This window comes from Didymosphaeria variabile (assembly GCF_027946475.1).
Source record: "Didymosphaeria variabile strain IMI 356815 chromosome Unknown scaffold_5, whole genome shotgun sequence".
Lineage (NCBI taxonomy): Eukaryota > Fungi > Ascomycota > Dothideomycetes > Pleosporales > Didymosphaeriaceae > Didymosphaeria > Didymosphaeria variabile.
This window is the reverse complement of record NW_026611624.1, coordinates 4538733-4559603: the sequence shown is the minus strand read 5'-3', so window position 1 is coordinate 4559603 and position 20871 is coordinate 4538733. Positions and strand designations below refer to the sequence as shown.

Genomic DNA, 20871 nt, shown 5'->3' with positions numbered 1-20871 from the left:
CTTCGATCCCTTTCACTCTTGCTCAGACTGCTTTCGAAGTTCTTGGACTAAGGGTCCGGAATGCAGTACAAATACGATCTTATCATCAACAATCAGCCGTATTCTAAACCCGTGAGTATTGCGAGGTTGGTATCTCTTTGAAGGCTTTCCTCACTCTATTATCAGACCAGCGGAAGCTACGCCTACATTCACTCCCTCGCAATGGTGCTCAGATTACCTTCGGCAGACAGATGTGGTCACGTTCAGAGTCAATTCAACGGTTATCTCAACATCCACTAGCGTCGAGTACTATGAACCGCTAGTCACAGAGACCGATTTGAGGTAAGTTAACACCGTCACTACATTGAGTCCATTTGACTTATTATATGAAGCCGTCCAAGCTTGACAGTATGGTGCCCTCTGCCATCATCCGGGATGGAGTGCGGTTGGGATAGCAGCACCATCAGTCCAATTGCACAGGGTGAAGACGAGTCAGTGTTGGACGATGGCATTGGCAGTGCCGAAGAATGTCACCAAGCATGCCTCCAGCGTCCTGCTTGCAAGGCTTACCGCTGGGATGGAAGAATCGGCAACCCTTGCGGCATCTTCAACGTCGCAATTGGCCCCAATGCCACTAATTTGTTCAATGCGACCGCGGGTGGAAGCCAATGGTTTGACCGCAACTGTCAGGTCGATCTACCTACCGGTTGCACAAGGGTGAGGTATCCGTACAGCAACGCCACCGCAGTAGCTCCTCAGGCTGTCGCTCCAGTAGCTGCGCTCGCTCTGCCTGTTATTACTCCAGCACCGGTTGCCACGCCAGCGATAGTCGTCAGTGTGCCCATCCCACCCTCTCTACCGGTTCAAAGCTTGCCACGTCTACCAGTTGTAGCAAATCTATCAAGCCTGCCTATTCCGCCTAGTCCACCTGTCCCACCCAGTGCTCTGGATCTACCGCTCCCACCAAATCTACCAAATCTCCCAGGTCTGCTCGATGTCCCAAATTTAGCACCACCATCTATACCATCTATACCACCACCCGCTTTTCCGAATGCACCTCCACCAGGTTTTCTCAATGTATCGCGGCCAGGTATACAGAATCTCCTTCCACCAGCTGTGCCAACCGCACTAGTACCACCCGTGTCAGCTCTGCCTCCGCCAGCTGCACCTGTCATGCATCGGCCCCTTTTACGACCTGTACCACCCGCACACGCTCTAGAAAAGCGCGACGTGCCCTTCCCACCCCACTTCGCCGACCTATCCTACATCTGGTCGAGCGTGTACGTTACACCTGCGTGCAGCTGCATTATCAGCTCGGCACTGCCACCTGTGCCCAGCAACACCACTTCGATAGTTACGAGGTACAACGCTACAGTGGTAAGTATCATTCTTGAACTTGATGACAGCAAGGTTCTAACGAGAAATAGGCCGTTACATCGACAGCTGTTGAGCCGTTCACCGTGACGGTGACTCCGAGGCAGGTGACGGTGTATTCCCGCGTCCATTAGGGGGTTGGAGTACTCGAACATGGGCATGATAATGCGAGGAACGTGTGGAGTGTGTGTTTATGGGGATATAGACCTAAATCATAACTTGCATGTCTGAGTTCCCAACATCATATCACGATACCATGTTCCCTTCTCACTCTGCGGAATTGACGATGCCTCTGCCTACTGAAGACTCTGACCTCTCGTTGTCTGAGCTCCACCTCAGCCAGAAACTCGTCTCCAGCACACTGGCACAATCACCCGTCATATCATCCCGCACCACTCGGTGACAATGCCAACACCAAAGGTTTCCACGCCCCCAGCGCCAGACTCAGCGCAAATGCATTATACGCCAGCGCCCACGCTACATTGAACTTCGACTGACGTACTACCCTTTTCCAAGCGTCAAACAGTCTCACAATAGCTCGTAAGTCACTCGATGTAATCCAAATATTTGGAGCTTCCAGCGTCTGCTGCTGCTTGAGCATCGCAGATCGTGATGAGCTGGTCCGTAATCACGGCTGTCAAGATACAGCACGCCACTGTGTCGAAAGGCGAAGGAGTTCCGTAGTAGTTAATTCAATTCGTTTTTGTGCACATGATATTGTTGTCTTGTCACTTGCTGTTGTGGTTGATATTGTCTTTTCGTCGACAGCGCTCTTATGCAGCTTTAATGATCTTCACTGAGATTTACTTTAGACTGGGAAATTGCATTCGAGATCGATCAGCAGAGAAGGCAGACGGTGTGAGTGTGGAGTCATGCGCACTACGACACTGTGGTGACGAAGGAGGTGCGTTCCTCTACCGACATGAAAAGCGCTGTGCATCGCGGCCGTGAACGAGGCCCAATTGTATCCAAACAGCCAAGTTTGCAGAGCAATTTGCTTTGGCAACGAGGTTTAAGTCCTCAGGTTTGGTTACCCCGCGATTTGCGAGGTAGTGCTGCGTGCGTCCGCGCGATCCGACTGAATTGTCGAAAAGGTCGCGCAAGGTGCTGATCAATGGGTAAGAAACAGGCTTTACACTTTGGAGAGTATAGTGGCGGAGGAACAGTGTAGAATGAACATGCGACACGGAGACATGCAAAATTCAACTAGCATATGTCGATGCATCATCTGCATGGTCTTGTCTTCGTTTCATGACTCATTCCTCGCAGTGTGCTGGACTATGGTATACATACTCTGATGATAAAGCATGTCCACTGCATGTACCCAACGAGTAATCAGATTTCTATTTCTTGATTGGCTTTGATCTGCAAATTTTACACTGTCCAGCTCTGGGTCACCGGAGCTTTCACTGATCTACGTCCACATTCTACCTGCCCTGAGTCGAATGTGTTTTTCTCTTTCCGGTTATGTATGGGTATGTTTCTTGAATTGTGGGTGTTGTCGGTAACCAGAACGCTTCGGGCCGCAACCCCGAATGGTGGCATGCTACACAAACCTTAAATGTAAGGAGGGGTAGGGTAAACTAGTTGTGGTTATGCTAGGCGAGAGAAATGTGAAACGAGCTGTGGTGCACATTGGTGTCGTGATATTGGAGGACCAAATCGATTTGGCTACAGTAGCTATCGTGTAGGTGAGAGTTCTACTGTTCTATTCTTGCTAAAGCCCATTTAGGTTTGTATTGAGACGCGTCCGTATCAATCATGACCGTCCTAGGATCTACTAGTCGGTCATGTTTTGGTGTTCACTCTGAATTAACATATCTTGATAGATCAAGTAGTGCTATCAGGTGCAGTTTATGGCTGCAAACTATTGATTCTCCCCCTAGGAGGCATCCAGTTATTTCTTACGTGCCTTTCCACGTTTGCGAATTTAGCCTAACCGGCTGATGTTTTGGTTCACGCTAATTCTAGTGTGAAGCAAGCGACAGAAGAGTCGATTTCTACGCAATTCTTTGCTTGAATAGAATTACCCGATAATTGAGGTAGCGCAATAGGTCGGTGTAGTAGTGGATGCTAAGTCAATTGGTAGGATTATTTCATTTTCAGGTAAGGTCATTCCAAATATCGTAAAGGTGGGAACGACTCCTTTCCTTTTAAACTCGGCCACTGCTTCTTTCAGCGAGGCCCATGCATGATGCGGAGCGAAACCTGTGGCTTGACCGACCTAGTTCTGTAAGGCCCATATGATCGGCGGGTGGCTGTAGATCATCTGCCGCGGACAGGTCGCTTAGAGAGGTTAGCCCATCTTTGAAGGGTACTCGAGCCTTGGTACACCGAGCGCAAGTCCAGACGTACGTCTCGAATGTTGAAACGAAACGATGATCACTCGTACAAGAAAAGTAGGAGAAGGCGAAGATCTCATCGGATGAATCTCTTCAAAGGACCATAGTAGTTAGAACACTCACGACTAGCTTTACAAAGTCATGCAAGACCAGTTGCCTCTTTCGCTCTCTATCATGTGCGCTTAGGCAAAATCCGCCAGTATAGCTGTGATTGCTTTTGGGTTTGTTCATTGGTGATGCCTCGGATGCAACCGTGGCGCACGAAAAGGCTGCTTACTAGCACTGAGGGCGCAATCAATAGATTACCTGCATGACATTGAAAAGCAGATGGTGAGTGGAATGGCAGATCCAGGATCGTGAAGGCAACTGAAAAGGTAGTCCTGTTAGTTGAGTTCACGAAGATCTGTAGTTTACGTAAAGTCGCCAAACCACCCATTCCCCGGCAGGCACTGTCATGATAACTCGTTAAACTTTATGATACACAGTTCATTCCCGATACACCCAAGTGGAAGTGCCCTGCAGCTGTGACAGGTGTTGGGGAAGCCACTTGCGCAAGCGCTACCAGCGGAGGAGGTGTGGCTGAAGCACAGCTAGAAGGCCTATAATCCCCGCAATTATAACCTTTCAGATGGTTGTACTTCCGTCTTAATATCATACTTCCACTCACAACGCTCATAATTCCCTACATCTATTGACAAGCCTCAAAATCTCATCAGTTATGCCAGGAGGAATTCATCCCCCGCTTACAGTAATCGAAACATGGCCGAAGCCAAACTTCGAGGACCCTGTCAAGCATAGCCATATAACCGCAGGCCTCATGTCTGTACTCGCTCTTCTCACCATTGGCACTACACTTGCAAGAATTTGGGCTCGGGCTATTCTCCAGCGTAAGGCTGGGTTGGACGACTGGCTTATGCTGGTATCTCTTGTCCCCACGATCGGCATAATCATTGGCGTTGCATTTGGTACGTAAGCTGGACTAAATTGCCAGCAGTGGAATACTAATATATGTCAGCAAACGAGACACTATTCAATCGCCATATTTGGGACTGCAAGCCGTCGGAATACATATCGCAACGCAAGATAACTTGGGCACTCGAGCTTCTGTACGTGATCAGCAGCGGTATCGTCAAGATGTCCGTTCTCCTCTTTTACAGGCGCATGGCCTTCAAGACCATTTCCAACATCTTCAGAAACGCGACAGTGATCAGCCTCGTCTCAGTGGCGCTGTTCACTGTCGGATATCTGTTTGCGATCTTTTTCTCCTGCCGCCCCCTTTCGGCGTTCTGGGATCAGCTCGATAGGTCTAAAGTCTTGGGCGGGCTTACATACAGATGCTATGATGAACATGCACACCTACTCTCAGCAGGCATAATTAGTACGATTCAGGATCTGATCGCAACGACCCTTCCGGCGATCCTTTGTTGGAATCTCCATATTTCCTTCAAAGAGAAGATAGCTTTGTATACCTGTTTCGCCTCTGGCTATGCAGTCGTGGTCATCTCTGCTGTCCGAAGCTACTTCATTTCTTACATATTTACCAATACATACGATGTGCCATGGTATGCTTGGTACGTGTGGATCTTGACGGCTCTAGAGATCTGCGTTGGAACAACATGTGCGAACCTTCCAGCGCTGAAAGTTTTTTACAAGCACGTCAATGGTGGGGCACCGCTCTCTGGAGGATACAATACGATTTCGAGAATGGCAAGAAAGATGTTATCTTCAAGGAAAAGTAAGGCCACGATCGAGATCGGGCTAGACGACGAGCCATGTGCGATGCAGAGATCAGGGGGGTCTAGGGATTCCCGAGATCACGGACAGTTACACAGCGATGCACTCGATTTGCTGTAGCTTTTCCACACGATCAGCCTGTACACCTGAAGCCGGTTCGAATGTCGCTTCAAGATCTATATACGTAAAGAAACTGCCGTGATCGAAAGGTGGACAATTTATGTACATACCATATTATCGTCTTGCCAAACAGTTTTAGGTTGGAGGCTATCTTGCGAATCCTTCGAACACTGCAGCCAGCCACCTTGATTATCTCGATCTGCTTTATGGAAATGCTTCGATGGGTCTCCTGCTGTGTTCGCTATTCGTCCCTCTGGGCGCACGTGGAAGGTCAGGAGCGAAAACGATCAGGAGCGCAGACGAAGTCATGGTGCCCGCCAATCTTGACCTCGCTCCAGAAAACCCACAACGCACCATCTTTGATAGTCGCTTTGATGCGGGTTGGACCTGAAAAATCCCAAGTGATTGTACGCAGGTCAAGCTCGATACCACGAAGTCGCGGTAACTCTTCCTTCGCTGCATCCAGGAGCTCTTGGACCTTCAGAAGATGATAGGCGAGTTGTTCCCTATCGTGCAACGGAAGGGAATCCCGTTGTTCTCCTACGTGCATGGTCCGGTCAGGCGTCATGAAAACAAAGTCTGGATCTTGATCCTGCTCGGTAATCCAGGGTATCTCGCTGTGTGCAAGTCAGCGGTCAAAATAGTAAGTAAGGGATCTACCATACAATAGATCAGCTCGCGGTGTTTGTGCAGTGTGAGGCCAATACATGTCTCCGAAGTCCTTGTGCGATTGGCACCATATTTTCAAGACGATACGCTCGACGCCGGCGCCAAATACGCGACGGACAACTTCGACAAGATGCTCTGCAGAATTAAAGTTGTCGTGATCTGCTACCTTACCATCATCATCTGGTACCAAATCTCCGATGCTAACCGTGACTGCTTTCGGCTGCACAATAGGCTCCTGGATCAAGAGTCCTGGCTTGGGGATCTCGCCTGGTATAATTTCTTCGTCATATGGATCAAACACATAACATATATGGATAAGCTTGACCTGTTCGACACAGTAGGCCATAGCATTTGCGCGCGCTTCGGCACAAGCCGCTGCCATAGGGAAGCGATTGACAAGCCCTCCAAGCTCGTTGACGCAGATACGCAGCTCGCCCGAGGGTCTCTGGTGGACATACACTCGGAGAGGCTCTACAAACATTCCAGGTTCTGGAGTATTGTAGCCGGCGAGGGCTTTTTTCTGGCGTTCCTGCCATGATATCCATCGACGTTCCTTTGGTGTCACCAACCCGGGTCTTCTATCGAAATGATGCAAATCCTCAGCAATGCTAGAGTACAAAAGAAGGATAAGTTTAGTACAATTCTAGTCAATGCAATTGTATGCAGAGCTAGCAGTCTGACTCACTGTTTTAAAGTCAGCGAATCTCTCGATGCGATGAACAATGGAGGGGAAGGAGATGGATACTTGCCAGTTGCCATTGAACAGCAGCAGCCTCGAACCAGATCATGTTGCGCAGCTCTCGCGGGATTTGATCCAAAGTGGTAGTTGACATGTTGCGAGCGAGGTGTTCCAGCCGAGGAATATGATGAGGCCACACACTGCACCTGGAACATTATATCTACGCCTGGGGGTAGGCTAGCCTAGTTTAGGTTAGGCTTACGCGACACAGCCATAAAATCCCATGCAGCACAGATCAATCTGCATCTGATAATAGAAAACCAAGTCAAAGATTGTGCAGGATTTACTTACAGCGATTCCGCAACTACCACGGCCGCTTTTCGAGTTTGAGCATCACCTGCACACCCAGGCACGGTAGAGAAGGGTTTTGTAGCTAGTAGCCGATATCCTCATGCAGTAAGCAACATATTGGCTAAATAGCTCTCGTGTCCCAATTATAAGAGCTCACTGCCTGAAGGCACATCATGGTGGGAGTATCGTGAACGAGGCTGAGCTGGAATGAAAGGGCGACTGACAGAAGGAAGAGTGCAAGCCGATTGGTAGGAAGTGCGCAATGTTTCAAACGTTGGACCCCAAAAGGTGAAACCGGTCAATGCTCTGGTCCATAGACGCACAACCAGGTTGCCTAATCCGGTCATTGAGCCAGGATATCATTCCTGCGCAAGACCAGACGACAGACATGATTTGTGAAGTGTTATCTTCCTTCGATGTTCACTGGATAGGCATATTAATATCTGGCCACTATAAATATGGAGTTCAAACAGCGTGATTCGTGGTTTGTTAGGCATACGAAGGAAAAGCCCATTATAGACTTTTATTCAGTTTACACTTTCAGCCTTTCTAAAAAAGCCAATCAGTTCGTAAGCCTGCATGACAAGTCCTCAAAAACTTTAATGGTACTTCAATCCAGGTCACTCTGCCTCGTTTGAAAAGTTTCAATATACTCGGTCTTCTCTCTTTACATGATGTTCCTAATATTATGCGCCGCCTATAGTCCACACTTCTCAGGTGGGTGCCACCTTACACAATCCTCATCCTCGAATGTATCAACGCGGACTTTCGTGCATGTAGAAGGTATACAACGCCCATACCTTGCCTATACTAAGAACATCAACAAACCAATGCGGTCCATTATCCAGGACAGCATCGGCTATTCTTTCGACAGACTTACCTACCATTAAATACCCAAGCTTCGGTAAAGAAGCTGCATTGTTGAGACGCGGAGAGCCCGACCTATGAAGTCTATCACGCGACACATTTGGGAGCCATAAGCACTTGATTTCACCACTATCACCCACGTAAGCATACACTCACTCACCTTTAAGAGTTGCACCTTTTCTCTTCGCTCAAACAATATCCGTACACAGCACTACACCCACACCATCCCATCCCCTCCAAACCGACCTCGCCCTCTCTACGTTCGCGCCCACCCCTTCTAGCCATCTCCAGTCATCCCACCGCCACCACATTCTCTCTCGAAATCAGAGCTAGAATCGAACCCCGTCCCATCCCATCCCATCCCATCCCATCCCATCCCATCCCATCCCATCCCATCCCATCCCATCCCATCCCATCCCATCCCATCCCATCCCATCCCATCCCCTCCTCTACCACGATAACACCGCTACACTATCTTCCTCTCAGACTACCTACGGTATATGGTATACAAAGCTCGACTTCCGCGTCGCCCTCCCACCGCCCCTTCAATTCCTCAACGGCCAAGTTTTTCTTCCCTCCCTTTCCCGTAGGTTAGGCTTGTGCAGTCCTTCACCCCGACTACCCGCCACCGACGTCTGAAGTACTTCACAACAGGACCTTTGCTTAACATGTTCAAGTGATATTCATTGAGATAGATGGAAGCGATGCCCTGCTGTTCTGCACAGAGGATAAGATGAAACGGCATAGATGCGCGTCCACACAACCCTACACCATCCAGTTCACTCGATGCACTACATAGGACACAGGCAGTCTATCTTCTTCAGATGCGTTGCGGCTTTATCTCGCGGAGCGGAGCACGGCGAGAGCGTCGTCGTGTGGACGTCCCTCGCGTAGAGACAAAGCACCTACTCGGCGTTTGAATACCTTATGCTAGACATCCCGGTGGTTCTGCGTCTTGCTTATTGCTCCGGGACAGTGTTTGTTGCAAAGTAGAAGCGCTCGAGTTCGTCGCAGCTAGTGAACCGCAACCGCAACCTCGACGTCACGCAGCGCGCGCGCTCGCCGTGGCATCTGCGCGTCGGGTGAGGATATATATATACCCAAGGTATACTCGACTCGCTCGGCGACCATAGTGGGTGTTCGAATACTAATGCCTGGAATTACTATCACTCGCCTAATCCTACAGGGGATTCGGATTCACAGAAGCCCCAACCCAAGCTGAAAACGCCGCATCGGTACCAGAGGATATCTTGTCCTCGCGCAAACCCAACGACTATGCTGATGCCGCTAAAACGCCGATTACCATGCATGTGAAAGTCGCCAAAAAGAAAGGATGCGATGAACCAGACCAAACCAACGTCCAAAACCAGGCCAACCCCTTTACAAACTCGACCCAATCCGATCCTGCGCCTCGTCCCTCCGCTCAACCTTCTTCTTCCCCTTGCCCTTCTGCTTCGAAAGCACAGACGGCTGTACAGACGGCGGACTCCGCGTCCCGTCGCTGCCTACACTACTCCTTTTCAAGCCTTTGACTTCCTTCAGGACGTCTCTGAAACCTTCCTCCAGCTGTTAAAATTAGCATTTCTCTCCGCGTAATTATTGAGAAGGTAGTAGGGAAGGAAGGCACTCACAGTAGTCATCCTCGCGAGCATAATCCTACTCATCCGCTTCGACTCCTCGTCACCGCTGCCCGTCTTATCCTTCGCTTTGACCCGGGCAGCCATCTCGATCTGCGTATTGAACGACGCGGGGAACCCGCTGAAAGCGCCAGCCTGCGGACGGTTGTCGCCGATGTCGGATGCCAAATCCAGGGCCATGGCATTGAACGAGGGCTCGCGTTGGCGCTGGTTAAGAGAGACGAAGTTGGCGATGTTTGTGTTCTGGCGACTGAGCTGGGCAGGAGGCATGATTGGGCGGGGACGAGACGCCAGCGGAGCATTCGTTGCGGGCCGTCTGGGTGGTCGATGGCCCTCCATGGGCATACGGCCCGGCGTCGTCGTCCCGCTGCGGCCGGAATTACGGGCACCTTCTAGGGGCATGCGACCAGGGGTTGCGGTGCCGCTTCGGTTGGCTGTGCGAGGAGGCACGTCGGATATGCTCGACTGCGATCGGGCTGACTGGTTGTCCTTCGTAGGGCTGAACAAGACCGTATTCGATGAAAGATTACGGTTGTGTCCAGGCTTGTAGCGGGCATGTTTCTTGCTAGGTGAGAGCTCGACCAGTGGATTGACGGTTGAAATTGGAGAAGTGGCTCTAGCAGGTGTACGGCTCATGGGTGTGCGCGGCTTGACAGTCATAGGCGTTCGGAAGTATTCTTCATCATCATCCGTAGTCTCATCATTGTTGGGCGTTGTGAGTCTGTTTTCCTTATTGGCCGCCTTGTTGTCCTTGGTCGTGTGCTGAGAGACGTGTTCATCCTCGTCGTGAGTAAGCAGTTCGTCGTCGCCATCATCCTCAGTCTGTTGCGGTTCGTCAGGTTCTTCCTCTTCAACAATAGGCCTCGTGAAGGGACTCGGTTCGTCTTCGGGGTCAGAGGCAACGGTCCTCGATGTTGTAAGCGAGAATTTGCTGCGTCGCTGAGGAGCTCCTCCAGCCGTCTTGGAACGCCTTAAGATCGGCCGCTTTCGCGTCTCCAGGCGATCCAGAAGAGATCGCGCATCATCCTGAGGAGGTACAGCATCCCCGCCCTGAGTCAAAGTTAGCCGATGCTCAAAGGTTTCCTGGGTCAACACGATAGTTTAAGCATGCCCTTTCAGCCGATGTAGAGCCCATCCTCGAACAACAGGGGGCGTTAGTAACTTACTTCATTGCCCATTCGCTTCATCCAATCCGATACCACATTACTGGAATTCCTTCGTCCCAGCGGGTACGCGTTTGACGGAGTGCGTTGACTGGGGTCTCGGAACGGCCGCCTAAACACCTCCTCTAGCGCACGATCCTTGTGAAACGTCGTGATGGAAGGTTCGCGCAGCCGTTGACCGGGGCTGAAGAGGTCGGCACCACGGATACTGAAGGCAGGGACGGCGGCATGGGCGTGACTTCGACCACGTTGCTCTACAAGGTCTGTAGGGCCGTATGAGAGGTTTGACAGAAGGATACGCTCATAGCAGAAAATGCTAAATAAGATCGGTATGTGCGTAATCTTGATCACCAGGCGGTTCATGCGAACAAAACTCTTGATCGTCATACAGTACTTGAGCGGGATCAGCAGCCAGCCCACCAGGTTTGTGGGCGCAATGTAGGAGAACAGCGCGTCCGATTTGACCATAGAAATGGTGTTGACGGCAAATAGGAACTGGTGTTCCTCATGGGCATTTTGTACAACTGCCATGAAGGAGTTGGTCAGCACTGTTACAAGGATTGTCACAATGAGGAAGTGACAAATAAAGAGGAAGAGTGCCAGGAGAGCCTTTCCCAAAAGGTTGGCATCAACCCAAATATCCCATGCGGCCGGAGTGAAGCCCATTAGCAGCTGAAACAGAGAGTAAGCAGTATCCGATGGAGATAATGCTTTCTGGAATGCCAGCGAAAAGGCGACGAAGAAGCCCGAGCAACTGATGACAATAAGGACGAGGATGGCGATCAAGTCCATTGCCATTCCTCGGAAAGCTATGAGGAGTTGGGAGAAATAGCGGTAGTGATCCAGGGCGGAGAACAGCCGGGGAAACAACAAGACCGCAGTCGAACCCAGAACATCGTACGCGATCCCCGCCATATCGTGCCTGCTGTGGACGTCAGGCATGAGGATGCCGAGCAACCGCAGCACGTAGTATAGCAAGAACATGAGCAGGATGCCTAGATCAAAGGCATTCCAAACGCTCATGATGTACAGTCCAAAGCCCTGCTCCGAGAAGCCAACAACCTCATCGAGCATGTAGCCCGCGCTCCATATCCAGAACAGTACTTCCAACGCTGTGATATCATCGGATTTCTCTGCGAGCACAGCCAGGAACAACCCAAGCATTATCCCATAGGAAAGTGTCGAGAACAAGTTTCGGTACCGAGGTACACGGAGCCGAGAGAGCTTGAACAGCGACGCATCATGGGGATCGTACAAAGTTACAGTCTTTCTCGTCAGGTCGGCAAATTGCTCTTGTCGTCGTACATTCGGCTTCGTTGGGGACAGGCGGCGGGATGGACCTGGTCGTGGAGTCTCATCGAACGTGCGGTACTGGCGAGTAAGTGGCTCCGGCTTTCTATGGAGGCTGTCTGCCACCGAATGGAAGACGATGGTGCCTGCCCAGATAGCCTCGAGTTGCTGTACCACAAGCGGGTGTGCGAGGAACTTCTTCGCCTGAGCTCGGATGGCTATCTCAATGGTCGAGACGCGGGCTGAACGATTTGCCCAGTTCCCACCAGGAGTCGCTGTACCAGCGCCAGGCGAAACGAGACCTTGTAGCGGGTTGAAGTCGTAGCTGAGGGCATCAATAAGCTCTCGTGTCGAGTGTTCCTTCAGTAGTCGCACAGCCAACAGCTCGCAAATGAGCGCCCTCGATTTATTAACGCCAATATTTCCGGGGCTTGCCTCTGCCTCTTTTCGAAACTGCAGACAGTTGGTCAACAGGCAGTATATGGCGCCACGCGAGAAGTGGGATGAGAGGATCGTCTGCTGGATGGGCTTGACCAGGAACTGCGAGACCTGCGGGGAGCGCAGCTGGTCCCAGGAGAGGGTGGTCTCGCATCGCTGGATCACGAGTATGCGTATGCTATGGGTCGTGTTGTAGATGGGGATGCGGTCTGCGGGTCAGGGTTAGCGTAAACAAACATTTATACTCTAGACGCGGCAGGCGACATACCCAGGACCTCGGAGGAGAAGACGGGCAGTAGGGGGCCGTCTCTGCGTCCCTGGTCTTCGTCCTCGTAGTCCTCGTCGCCAGCATCGTAGTGAGCCGCGTCCTCGTCGTCGGCGCTGCGGGCGTCTGCATCGCGGCTGCGGTACCTGCTCAAGGCTTGCAGCAGGGGCGTGGTCTCAGGGTCGGCATCTTTGCGCGTGCGCAAAAGTGATGCGAACATGGGATCCCGCCTGGTGGGCCTCTTCGTGTGCAGCGTCCGTCGTCGGCGCGCGGGTGGGAGTCTGGTGGAGTGGGAGAGGGCGGTGGATCAAGTTTCACGAGGGCGGAAATGAACCAAGTCGATAACGCACGCCAACGGCCGTGCTACCTGCCCTACTCGCGCCTTCACCGCTCTCAAAGGCATGGCGGCGGAGCGTGATCACCATGAGGAAGTAGACAGGCCGTATGCTGATAAGAGAGATCGTGGGGAAGCTCGACGACCTGGGGCCGTCCAATAGAGCGTCGTCCCTCTCCACGCCCTCGCGTTGGCGAACGCGACTACTGCACCATGAGACGCATCGCGGGCAGGGAGTGCGCCGCACTAGGGCCGTGATGGATGCATGTGTGCACCGCCGTCAAGTTGACGTCTGTAGCAAACTGGGTCTGGTGTTGGAGCAGCTCGCGGTACGCATACGGAGCATCATGTCCATACGCTTTCGCATGCCTCACTCACTGCGCGTCACTGGTGGCCACGGGAGGACGCACGAGATGCCCTCACCGACAACATCTCACCAGCGCCCTGAAGGCGGAACTGTTGGCCCTGTCCTGCAAGCATGTCGTCCATTCCCGCGCGTCAGGCGACCACTGATAGATATGGCACTGGCGTCGCCGCACCGCAGAGGGTTCCGAGAGGCTTGAGACCTGGCCGTGTACGACCATGCCCACTCCTGTGTCGTTGGCCAATGTCGCCGTGCTCAAGGGTGCGATTGGCGACGGCGAGATGGTGGTGTTGCCCTCGTCCGATCAAGAGGGATCCCACCCAGCCGGGCTGCTGTGCACAACTCATGTACAGGCTTACCCATTTGTGTCCTGCTGAAGGATTTCACAGAATGACGATGCTTACTACAGCTATCTACATATCACATGCGTCCGGTCGTCAAGGTTTGCCGATCCTAAGCGGTGTCGTCGTGACCTGCGCCGTACCTGCACTGACCTGACGAGACGGAAGGCGCGAGGGAGGAATGCACACAGTGAATGGAAGGCACTTCGTTCACCGCATCTGCTGCACGTACCGGGGCGGCTGCAGTAAGCTCCAGGATGCGCTCGACGATTCTTGGAAGCTGAGCAGCGGAATCGGCGCAGATCCTGAGGCTGCATCGCCGTGAAGTGATGGTTTTGGAGGGGCCGCCCAATGACAATGACGTTGACCCCGCTAACGCGCCCCACCAAGCCGTTCCGACGCAGGTGAAAATGAAAAAAAGTTCGACCGCCGATTGTAAATATTAGCGGCCGGCCCTCCTCCAAATTTCCTCTCTCCTCAGCAATTGCCTGACAGACTCGACCCTCAAGGCTACCGGAGCCCTCGAGCTGTCTATCATTTCTGCAAACATGGCCTACGACCGGGATGCGGGCCAGGACATGGCCCTCGAGCTGCAGGACGGCTATGTCTGCTTCGGCCAGAGCTTCGGAGCTGACAAGAGCATTGCGGGAGAGCTCGTCTTCCAGACCGGCATGGTGGGCTATCCGGAGTCCATCACTGACCCCTCGTACCGCGGCCAGATCCTCGTCATAACCTTCCCGCTGGTGGGCAACTACGGTGTGCCCTCGCGAGACGAGATGGACAGCCTGCTCAAGGACCTGCCCGCCTACTTCGAGGCGCGCGAAATCCACATTGCAGGTTTGGTCGTGGCCACATATGCCGGAGAGGAATACTCACACCACCTCGCGACTTCCTCACTGGGGGCCTGGCTGAAAGAGCAAGGTGTGCCTGCTATTACGGGCGTGGACACGCGAGCACTCACCAAGCGCATCCGCGACGAGGGAAGCATGCTTGGTCGCCTCCTGCAGAGGACTCAGCCATCGCCCATATCGACGGCCCTGACCAACGGCACAGTCAACACTCAGGCGCTTGCGGACGGAGTTGACGAGGTCGACTGGAGCGCCGACTTCGCAAAGGTTGAATGGCTAGATCCTAATAAGAAGAACCTGGTTGCAGAAGGTAACCTTCATGTGCCCCTTGCAGTGATGTATGCTAAACAGCCTGGCAGTGTCAACCAGCAAACCCAAACTCTACTCTCCCGAACCTTCCACCGCCCTTAAACATCCCTCGGGACGCCCTGTTCGTGTAGTCTGCGTTGATATTGGTTTGAAGTACAATCAGCTTCGATGCCTTCTGAAGAGAGGCGTCGAGGTGGAGGTCGTGCCATGGGACTACGACTTCCCCAAGCTTGCAGGCAAGGAGTACGATGGACTGTTTCTTTCCAACGGCCCGGGTGACCCAGCTATGATGAAGGACACAATCGAGCACATCAAGACTGCGATGGCAGAAGCCAGAACACCCATCTTCGGTATTTGCTTGGGTCACCAACTCCTTGCCAGAGCTGCCGGCGCCGAGACGGTTAAGATGAAGTTCGGCAACCGTGGACACAACATTCCTTGCACCAGCATGCTGTCCGGTCGATGCCACATCACATCGCAGAACCACGGTTACGCAGTCGATTCTAAGACCCTTCCCAATGGCTGGGAAGAGCTGTTCGTCAACGCAAACGATGGCAGCAACGAGGGTATCCGGCACACCTCGAAGCCCTACTTCAGTGTCCAATTCCACCCGGAGCACACCCCTGGTCCGCGGGATACCGAGTACCTCTTTGATGTCTTCATCAGCACCATCCAGAAGTCTATCGCCGACCCTGCTGTACTCTCGCGACCTGTCGAGTTCCCCGGTGGCACTGCTGAGGAGAACCGGCGCTTGTCTCCCCGTGTAAACGTCAAGAAAGTGCTTGTCCTCGGCAGTGGTGGCCTCAGTATCGGCCAGGCTGGAGAGTTTGACTACTCGGGAAGCCAGTGTATCAAGGCTCTGAAGGAGGAAGGAATCTACACCATCTTGATCAACCCCAACATCGCCACCATTCAGACCTCAAAGGGGTTGGCCGACAAGGTTTACTTCCTGCCAGTCACCGCCGACTTCGTACGCAAGGTCATTCAGAAGGAACAACCAGATGGTATCTACGTCACTTTCGGTGGCCAGACCGCCCTTCAAGTCGGTATCCAGCTCAAGGACGAGTTTGAGGGTCTCGGCGTGAAGGTTCTCGGTACACCCATCGACACCATCATCACCACTGAAGATCGTGAGCTTTTCGCTCGCAGCATGGAGTCCATTGGTGAGAAATGTGCCAAGTCAGCTTCCGCAAGCTCTGTCGACGAGGCCATGGAAGTTGTCAAGGACATTGGCTTCCCTGTCATTGTCCGAGCAGCCTATGCTCTGGGTGGACTCGGCAGCGGTTTCGCGAACAACGAGCAAGAGCTCCTCGACCTCTGCAAGGTCGCATTCGCAGCAAGTCCTCAAGTCCTGATCGAGCGCAGTATGAAGGGGTGGAAAGAGGTCGAATATGAAGTGGTCCGTGATGCTCGCGACAACTGTATCACCGTCTGTAACATGGAGAACTTTGATCCATTGGGCATCCACACCGGAGACTCCATTGTTGTGGCGCCATCACAGACACTCTCGGATGAAGACTACAACATGCTCCGAACAACCGCGGTCAACGTCATCCGCCATCTCGGAGTCGTCGGAGAGTGCAACATCCAATATGCTCTGAACCCATTCTCACGCGAGTACTGCATCATCGAGGTGAATGCTCGTCTGTCCCGCTCTTCTGCGCTCGCTTCCAAGGCCACCGGTTACCCACTGGCATTCGTTGCAGCCAAGCTGGGCTTGAACATCCCGCTTAATGAGGTTCAAAACTCGGTCACCAAGTCTACATGCGCTTGTTTCGAGCCATCGCTCGACTATGTCGTGGTCAAGATCCCACGATGGGACCTGAAGAAGTTCATGCGCGTCTCTACACTCCTTGGATCCTCCATGAAGAGTGTGGGCGAGGTCATGAGCATCGGTCGAACCTTCGAAGAAGCGATTCAGAAAGCTATTCGTTCCATCGACCCACATAATCTCGGCTTCAACGAGACTGCTGCCTTGATGGGCATCGACCAGGAGCTCCAGACTCCCTCCGATCAGCGTCTGTTCGCCATCGCCAACGCGATGAAGGCTGGCTACACCGTCGACAAGATCTGGGAAATGACCAACATCGACAAGTGGTTCCTGAGCCGCCTCAAGGGCCTGAGCAACTTTGAGAAGCTCATGTCTGGCTACAACACATCCAGCATCACCAAGCCCCTCATCCGACGTGCCAAAGAACTGGGTTATTCTGATCGCCAATTGGCCAAGTTCTGGGAGACCAATGAGCTGGCTGTGCGCCGCACCCGAGTCGATGCTGGCATCGTCCCCGTTGTCAAGCAGATCGACACTGTGGCTGCTGAGTTCCCGGCCCATACGAACTATCTTTATTTGACGTACAACGGCACTGAGAGCGACATTAAGTTCAACGACCAGGGTGTTATGGTGCTGGGATCCGGCGTATATCGCATTGGGTCTTCGGTCGAGTTCGATTGGTGCTCTGTCAGAGCGATCCGCACTCTTCGCGAACAAGGATACAAGACTGTAATGGTCAATTATAACCCGGAAACCGTATGTCTATCCCCTTCCTTATTTGCAGCCATCCAAATCGTTTTACCAAATGCCATGGCCCCTTGCGTTCCCTCAGGCTAGGCATTGCAGAGGCAGACTGCACTCGAATTTTCAAAATGACTTTACTGACTTCAACTAGGTCTCCACTGATTACGACGAAGCTGATCGTCTCTACTTTGAGAACATCTCGCTCGAGACGGTCTTGGATATCTACACGATGGAGAACTCCAGCGGTGTCATTATCTCCATGGGCGGTCAAACCCCGAACAACATTGCCCTGCCTCTGCACCGTCTGAACGTCAAGATTCTTGGAACGTCTCCCGAAATGATTGACACCGCCGAGAACCGCTACAAGTTCTCTCGTATGCTTGACCGCATCAACGTCGACCAGCCGGCTTGGAAAGAGCTTACAAGCATTGAGGAGGCCACCGAGTTCTGCGACAAGGTGTCATACCCAGTGCTTGTCCGACCATCATACGTTCTGTCTGGAGCAGCGATGAACACTGTGTACTCCAGGGATGGACTCGCCCAATTCTTGCAGCAGGCAGCCGAGGTTTCTCGTGATCACCCAGTCGTGATCACCAAGTATATTGAGAATGCCAAGGAGATTGAAATGGACGCTGTTGCTCTGAACGGTACCATGGTCGGGCACTTCATCTCTGAGCACGTTGAGAATGCTGGTGTTCACTCCGGAGATGCTACGCTCATCCTACCTCCGCAGGATCTTGACCCGGTCACCGTAAAGCAGATCGAGGAGGCAACCAGGAAGATCGGAAGCGCACTCAACATCACCGGACCTTACAACATCCAGTTCATCGCAAAGGACAATGAGATCAAGGTCATCGAGTGCAATGTCCGAGCATCGCGCTCCTTCCCCTTCGTCTCCAAGGTTATGGGTGTGGATCTCATCGAGATGGCTACTAAGGCGATGGCCGGCCTACCTGTTACCGCGTATCCGCCGGTCAATATTCCAAAAGACTACGTCGGCGTGAAAGTGCCTCAGTTCTCTTTCTCCCGTCTGTCCGGAGCCGACCCTGTTCTTGGTGTTGAGATGGCCTCCACTGGTGAGGTTGCCTGCTTTGGCCGTACCAAGTACGAGGCCTACATCAAGGGACTCATTGCGACCGGATTCAGGTTGCCGAACAAGAACATCCTGTTGTCTATTGGATCGTTCAAGGACAAGCTGGAAATGCTGCCCTCGATCGAGAACCTGCACAAGATGGGCTTCAACCTTTTCGCTACTGCCGGAACCGCTGATTACATTCAAGAGCACGGCATCCCCGTCAAGTTCTTGGAAGTGCTTCCCAGCAACGAAGACCAGCAGAAGCCAGAGTACTCGCTTACTCGCATGTTGTCAAACAACTTGATCGACTTGTACATCAACCTTCCGTCGAACAACCGTTACAGGCGACCGGCCAACTACATGAGTCGCGGATACCAGACCCGTCGCATGGCAGTCGACTACCAGACACCCTTGGTGACGAACGTAAAGAACGCGAAGATCCTCATTGAAGGTATCGCGCGCCACTACGATATGGAAATCAGCAACGTCGACTTCCAGGACTTCTCTCAAGTCCGTTCAGGCCACGAGGACCACTCCTTGCAGCTCAGCCGCATGAACCAGTCGCTGTCCCTTCAGCAGCTGCTTGCACGGTCGCCTTTCAAGGGAAAGCACATCACTTCCGTCAAGCAACTCAGCCGTGCAGACCTCCATCTCCTCTTCACCATCGCCTCGGAAATGCGACTTGGGGCCCAAAAGTATGGATGTCTCGATGTGCTGAAGGGCCGTGTCCTGTGCACCATGTTCTTCGAGCCGTCGACGCGCACGTCGTCATCGTTCGACGCTGCCATGAAGCGCCTGGGTGGAGAAGTTGTTATCATCAATGAGACAGTATCTTCCACACAAAAGGGCGAGTCCATTGCCGACAGCATCCGCACTCTTGGTTGCTACGGTGATGCAATTGTCCTCCGTCACCCGCAAGAGGAGGCCATCGAAATTGCGACTAAGTTCTCCGAGGTTCCCATCATCAACGCCGGCAACGGAAGCCGCGAGCACCCAACCCAGGCCATTCTGGATATCTTCACCATCCGTGAAGAATTGGGAACTGTCAACGGCTTGAACATCACCTTCGTCGGCGACCTCAAGTACGGCCGTACAGTACACTCTCTCTGCGAGCTCCTCTCCCACTACGACGTCACCATCAACCTCGTTTCCCCCGCGGAGCTCCCAATGCCCAACTCCGTACGCGACGCACTCAAGTCCCGCGGCCAGCTTTCGACCATCTCCAACGAGCTCACTCCCGAGATCGTCGCCAAGTCAGACGTTCTGTACTGCACACGCGTGCAGAAAGAACGCTTCGCCGACCTCGCCAGCTACGAGCGCACAAAGGACGCGTTCGTCATCGACAACAAGGTGCTCAAGGCGGCGAAGGACCACATGATCGTCATGCACCCTCTGCCAAGGAACAACGAGATCCACGAAGAGGTGGACTTTGACCCGCGGGCGGCGTATTTCAGACAGGTGAGTACAGTGTGTATATTCGTGATATGGACAATGGCTAACGGAACGCAGATGAGGTACGGATTGTACACTCGCATGGCGCTGCTCGCTATGGTCATGGCTGCGTAGACTACTTACGATTTGGACGGGGCGTTTCACTTGCTTGTCGATTTTTCACTATACACCACACCTACCTACCAAAAGCATCATCTTTGCATTTCACTCCAGAGAAAGGGCGTTTTTTCTTGTCGTTCGTTCTTTCGTCTAGATATATAGGCTCAAGCATTAGACCGGAGTTGTGGCCCGTGGTTTTTCACATGTAGAGATGACCACTGTATGATTGTACGTATTGCATTTACGGGGTTGGGGGGACCTATTTCATTTTTTCTTGGACGTACTTTTGCGTTTATCGGGGCTGGGTGGGAGCTATTTCGGTTTTTCAAGAGGGGGTTTTGGTGTTTTGCGGTCTTTTGTGGGGCGCTGGGTGGTCTGGGCTTTTAGGGCGGATTACTTACTCGTACCATGTACACGGGGAGATCATTGGGAGCATGGATTGGGATGTGCATTGGATCTGACGAAAGGTCGGTTTGGGAAGTGCATTGGGCGGCGTTGATAGAGACACAGTCGATTGGATTGGACTGGGAGTGGTGCATAGTTCATGAAGAGATTGATGTTTATATCACTCCTTGACGCCAGTTGGTATAAGTACAGTATGAGAATCTGCCGTCCAGTATGTGTAT

The 20871-nt window shown here is 52.6% G+C and overlaps 3 protein-coding genes across 3 annotated transcripts; 1 reads left to right on the top strand and 2 right to left on the bottom strand.

Moving 5' to 3' along the window:
* Positions 1–9653: 9653 nt before the first annotated feature.
* N0V89_007925 (uncharacterized protein) lies at positions 9654–10795 on the bottom strand (the record flags this gene model as incomplete). The annotated part of the gene is made up of 2 exons (XM_056216685.1): positions 9654–10683; positions 10791–10795. 2 exons carry the CDS (start codon positions 10793–10795, stop codon positions 9654–9656), a joined length of 1035 nt encoding a protein of 344 aa, XP_056070932.1.
* A 111-nt stretch (positions 10796–10906) lies between these two features.
* Positions 10907–12882, bottom strand: N0V89_007924 (uncharacterized protein; the record flags this gene model as incomplete). The annotated part of the gene is made up of 2 exons (XM_056216684.1): positions 10907–12799; positions 12877–12882. 2 exons carry the CDS (start codon positions 12880–12882, stop codon positions 10907–10909), a joined length of 1899 nt encoding a protein of 632 aa, XP_056070931.1.
* A 1613-nt stretch (positions 12883–14495) lies between these two features.
* On the top strand, positions 14496–20260 carry URA2 (Carbamoyl-phosphate synthase; the record flags this gene model as incomplete). The annotated part of the gene is made up of 4 exons (XM_056216683.1): positions 14496–15105; positions 15155–17631; positions 17771–20152; positions 20204–20260. 4 exons carry the CDS (start codon positions 14496–14498, stop codon positions 20258–20260), a joined length of 5526 nt encoding a protein of 1841 aa, XP_056070930.1.
* Positions 20261–20871: the final 611 nt, after the last annotated feature.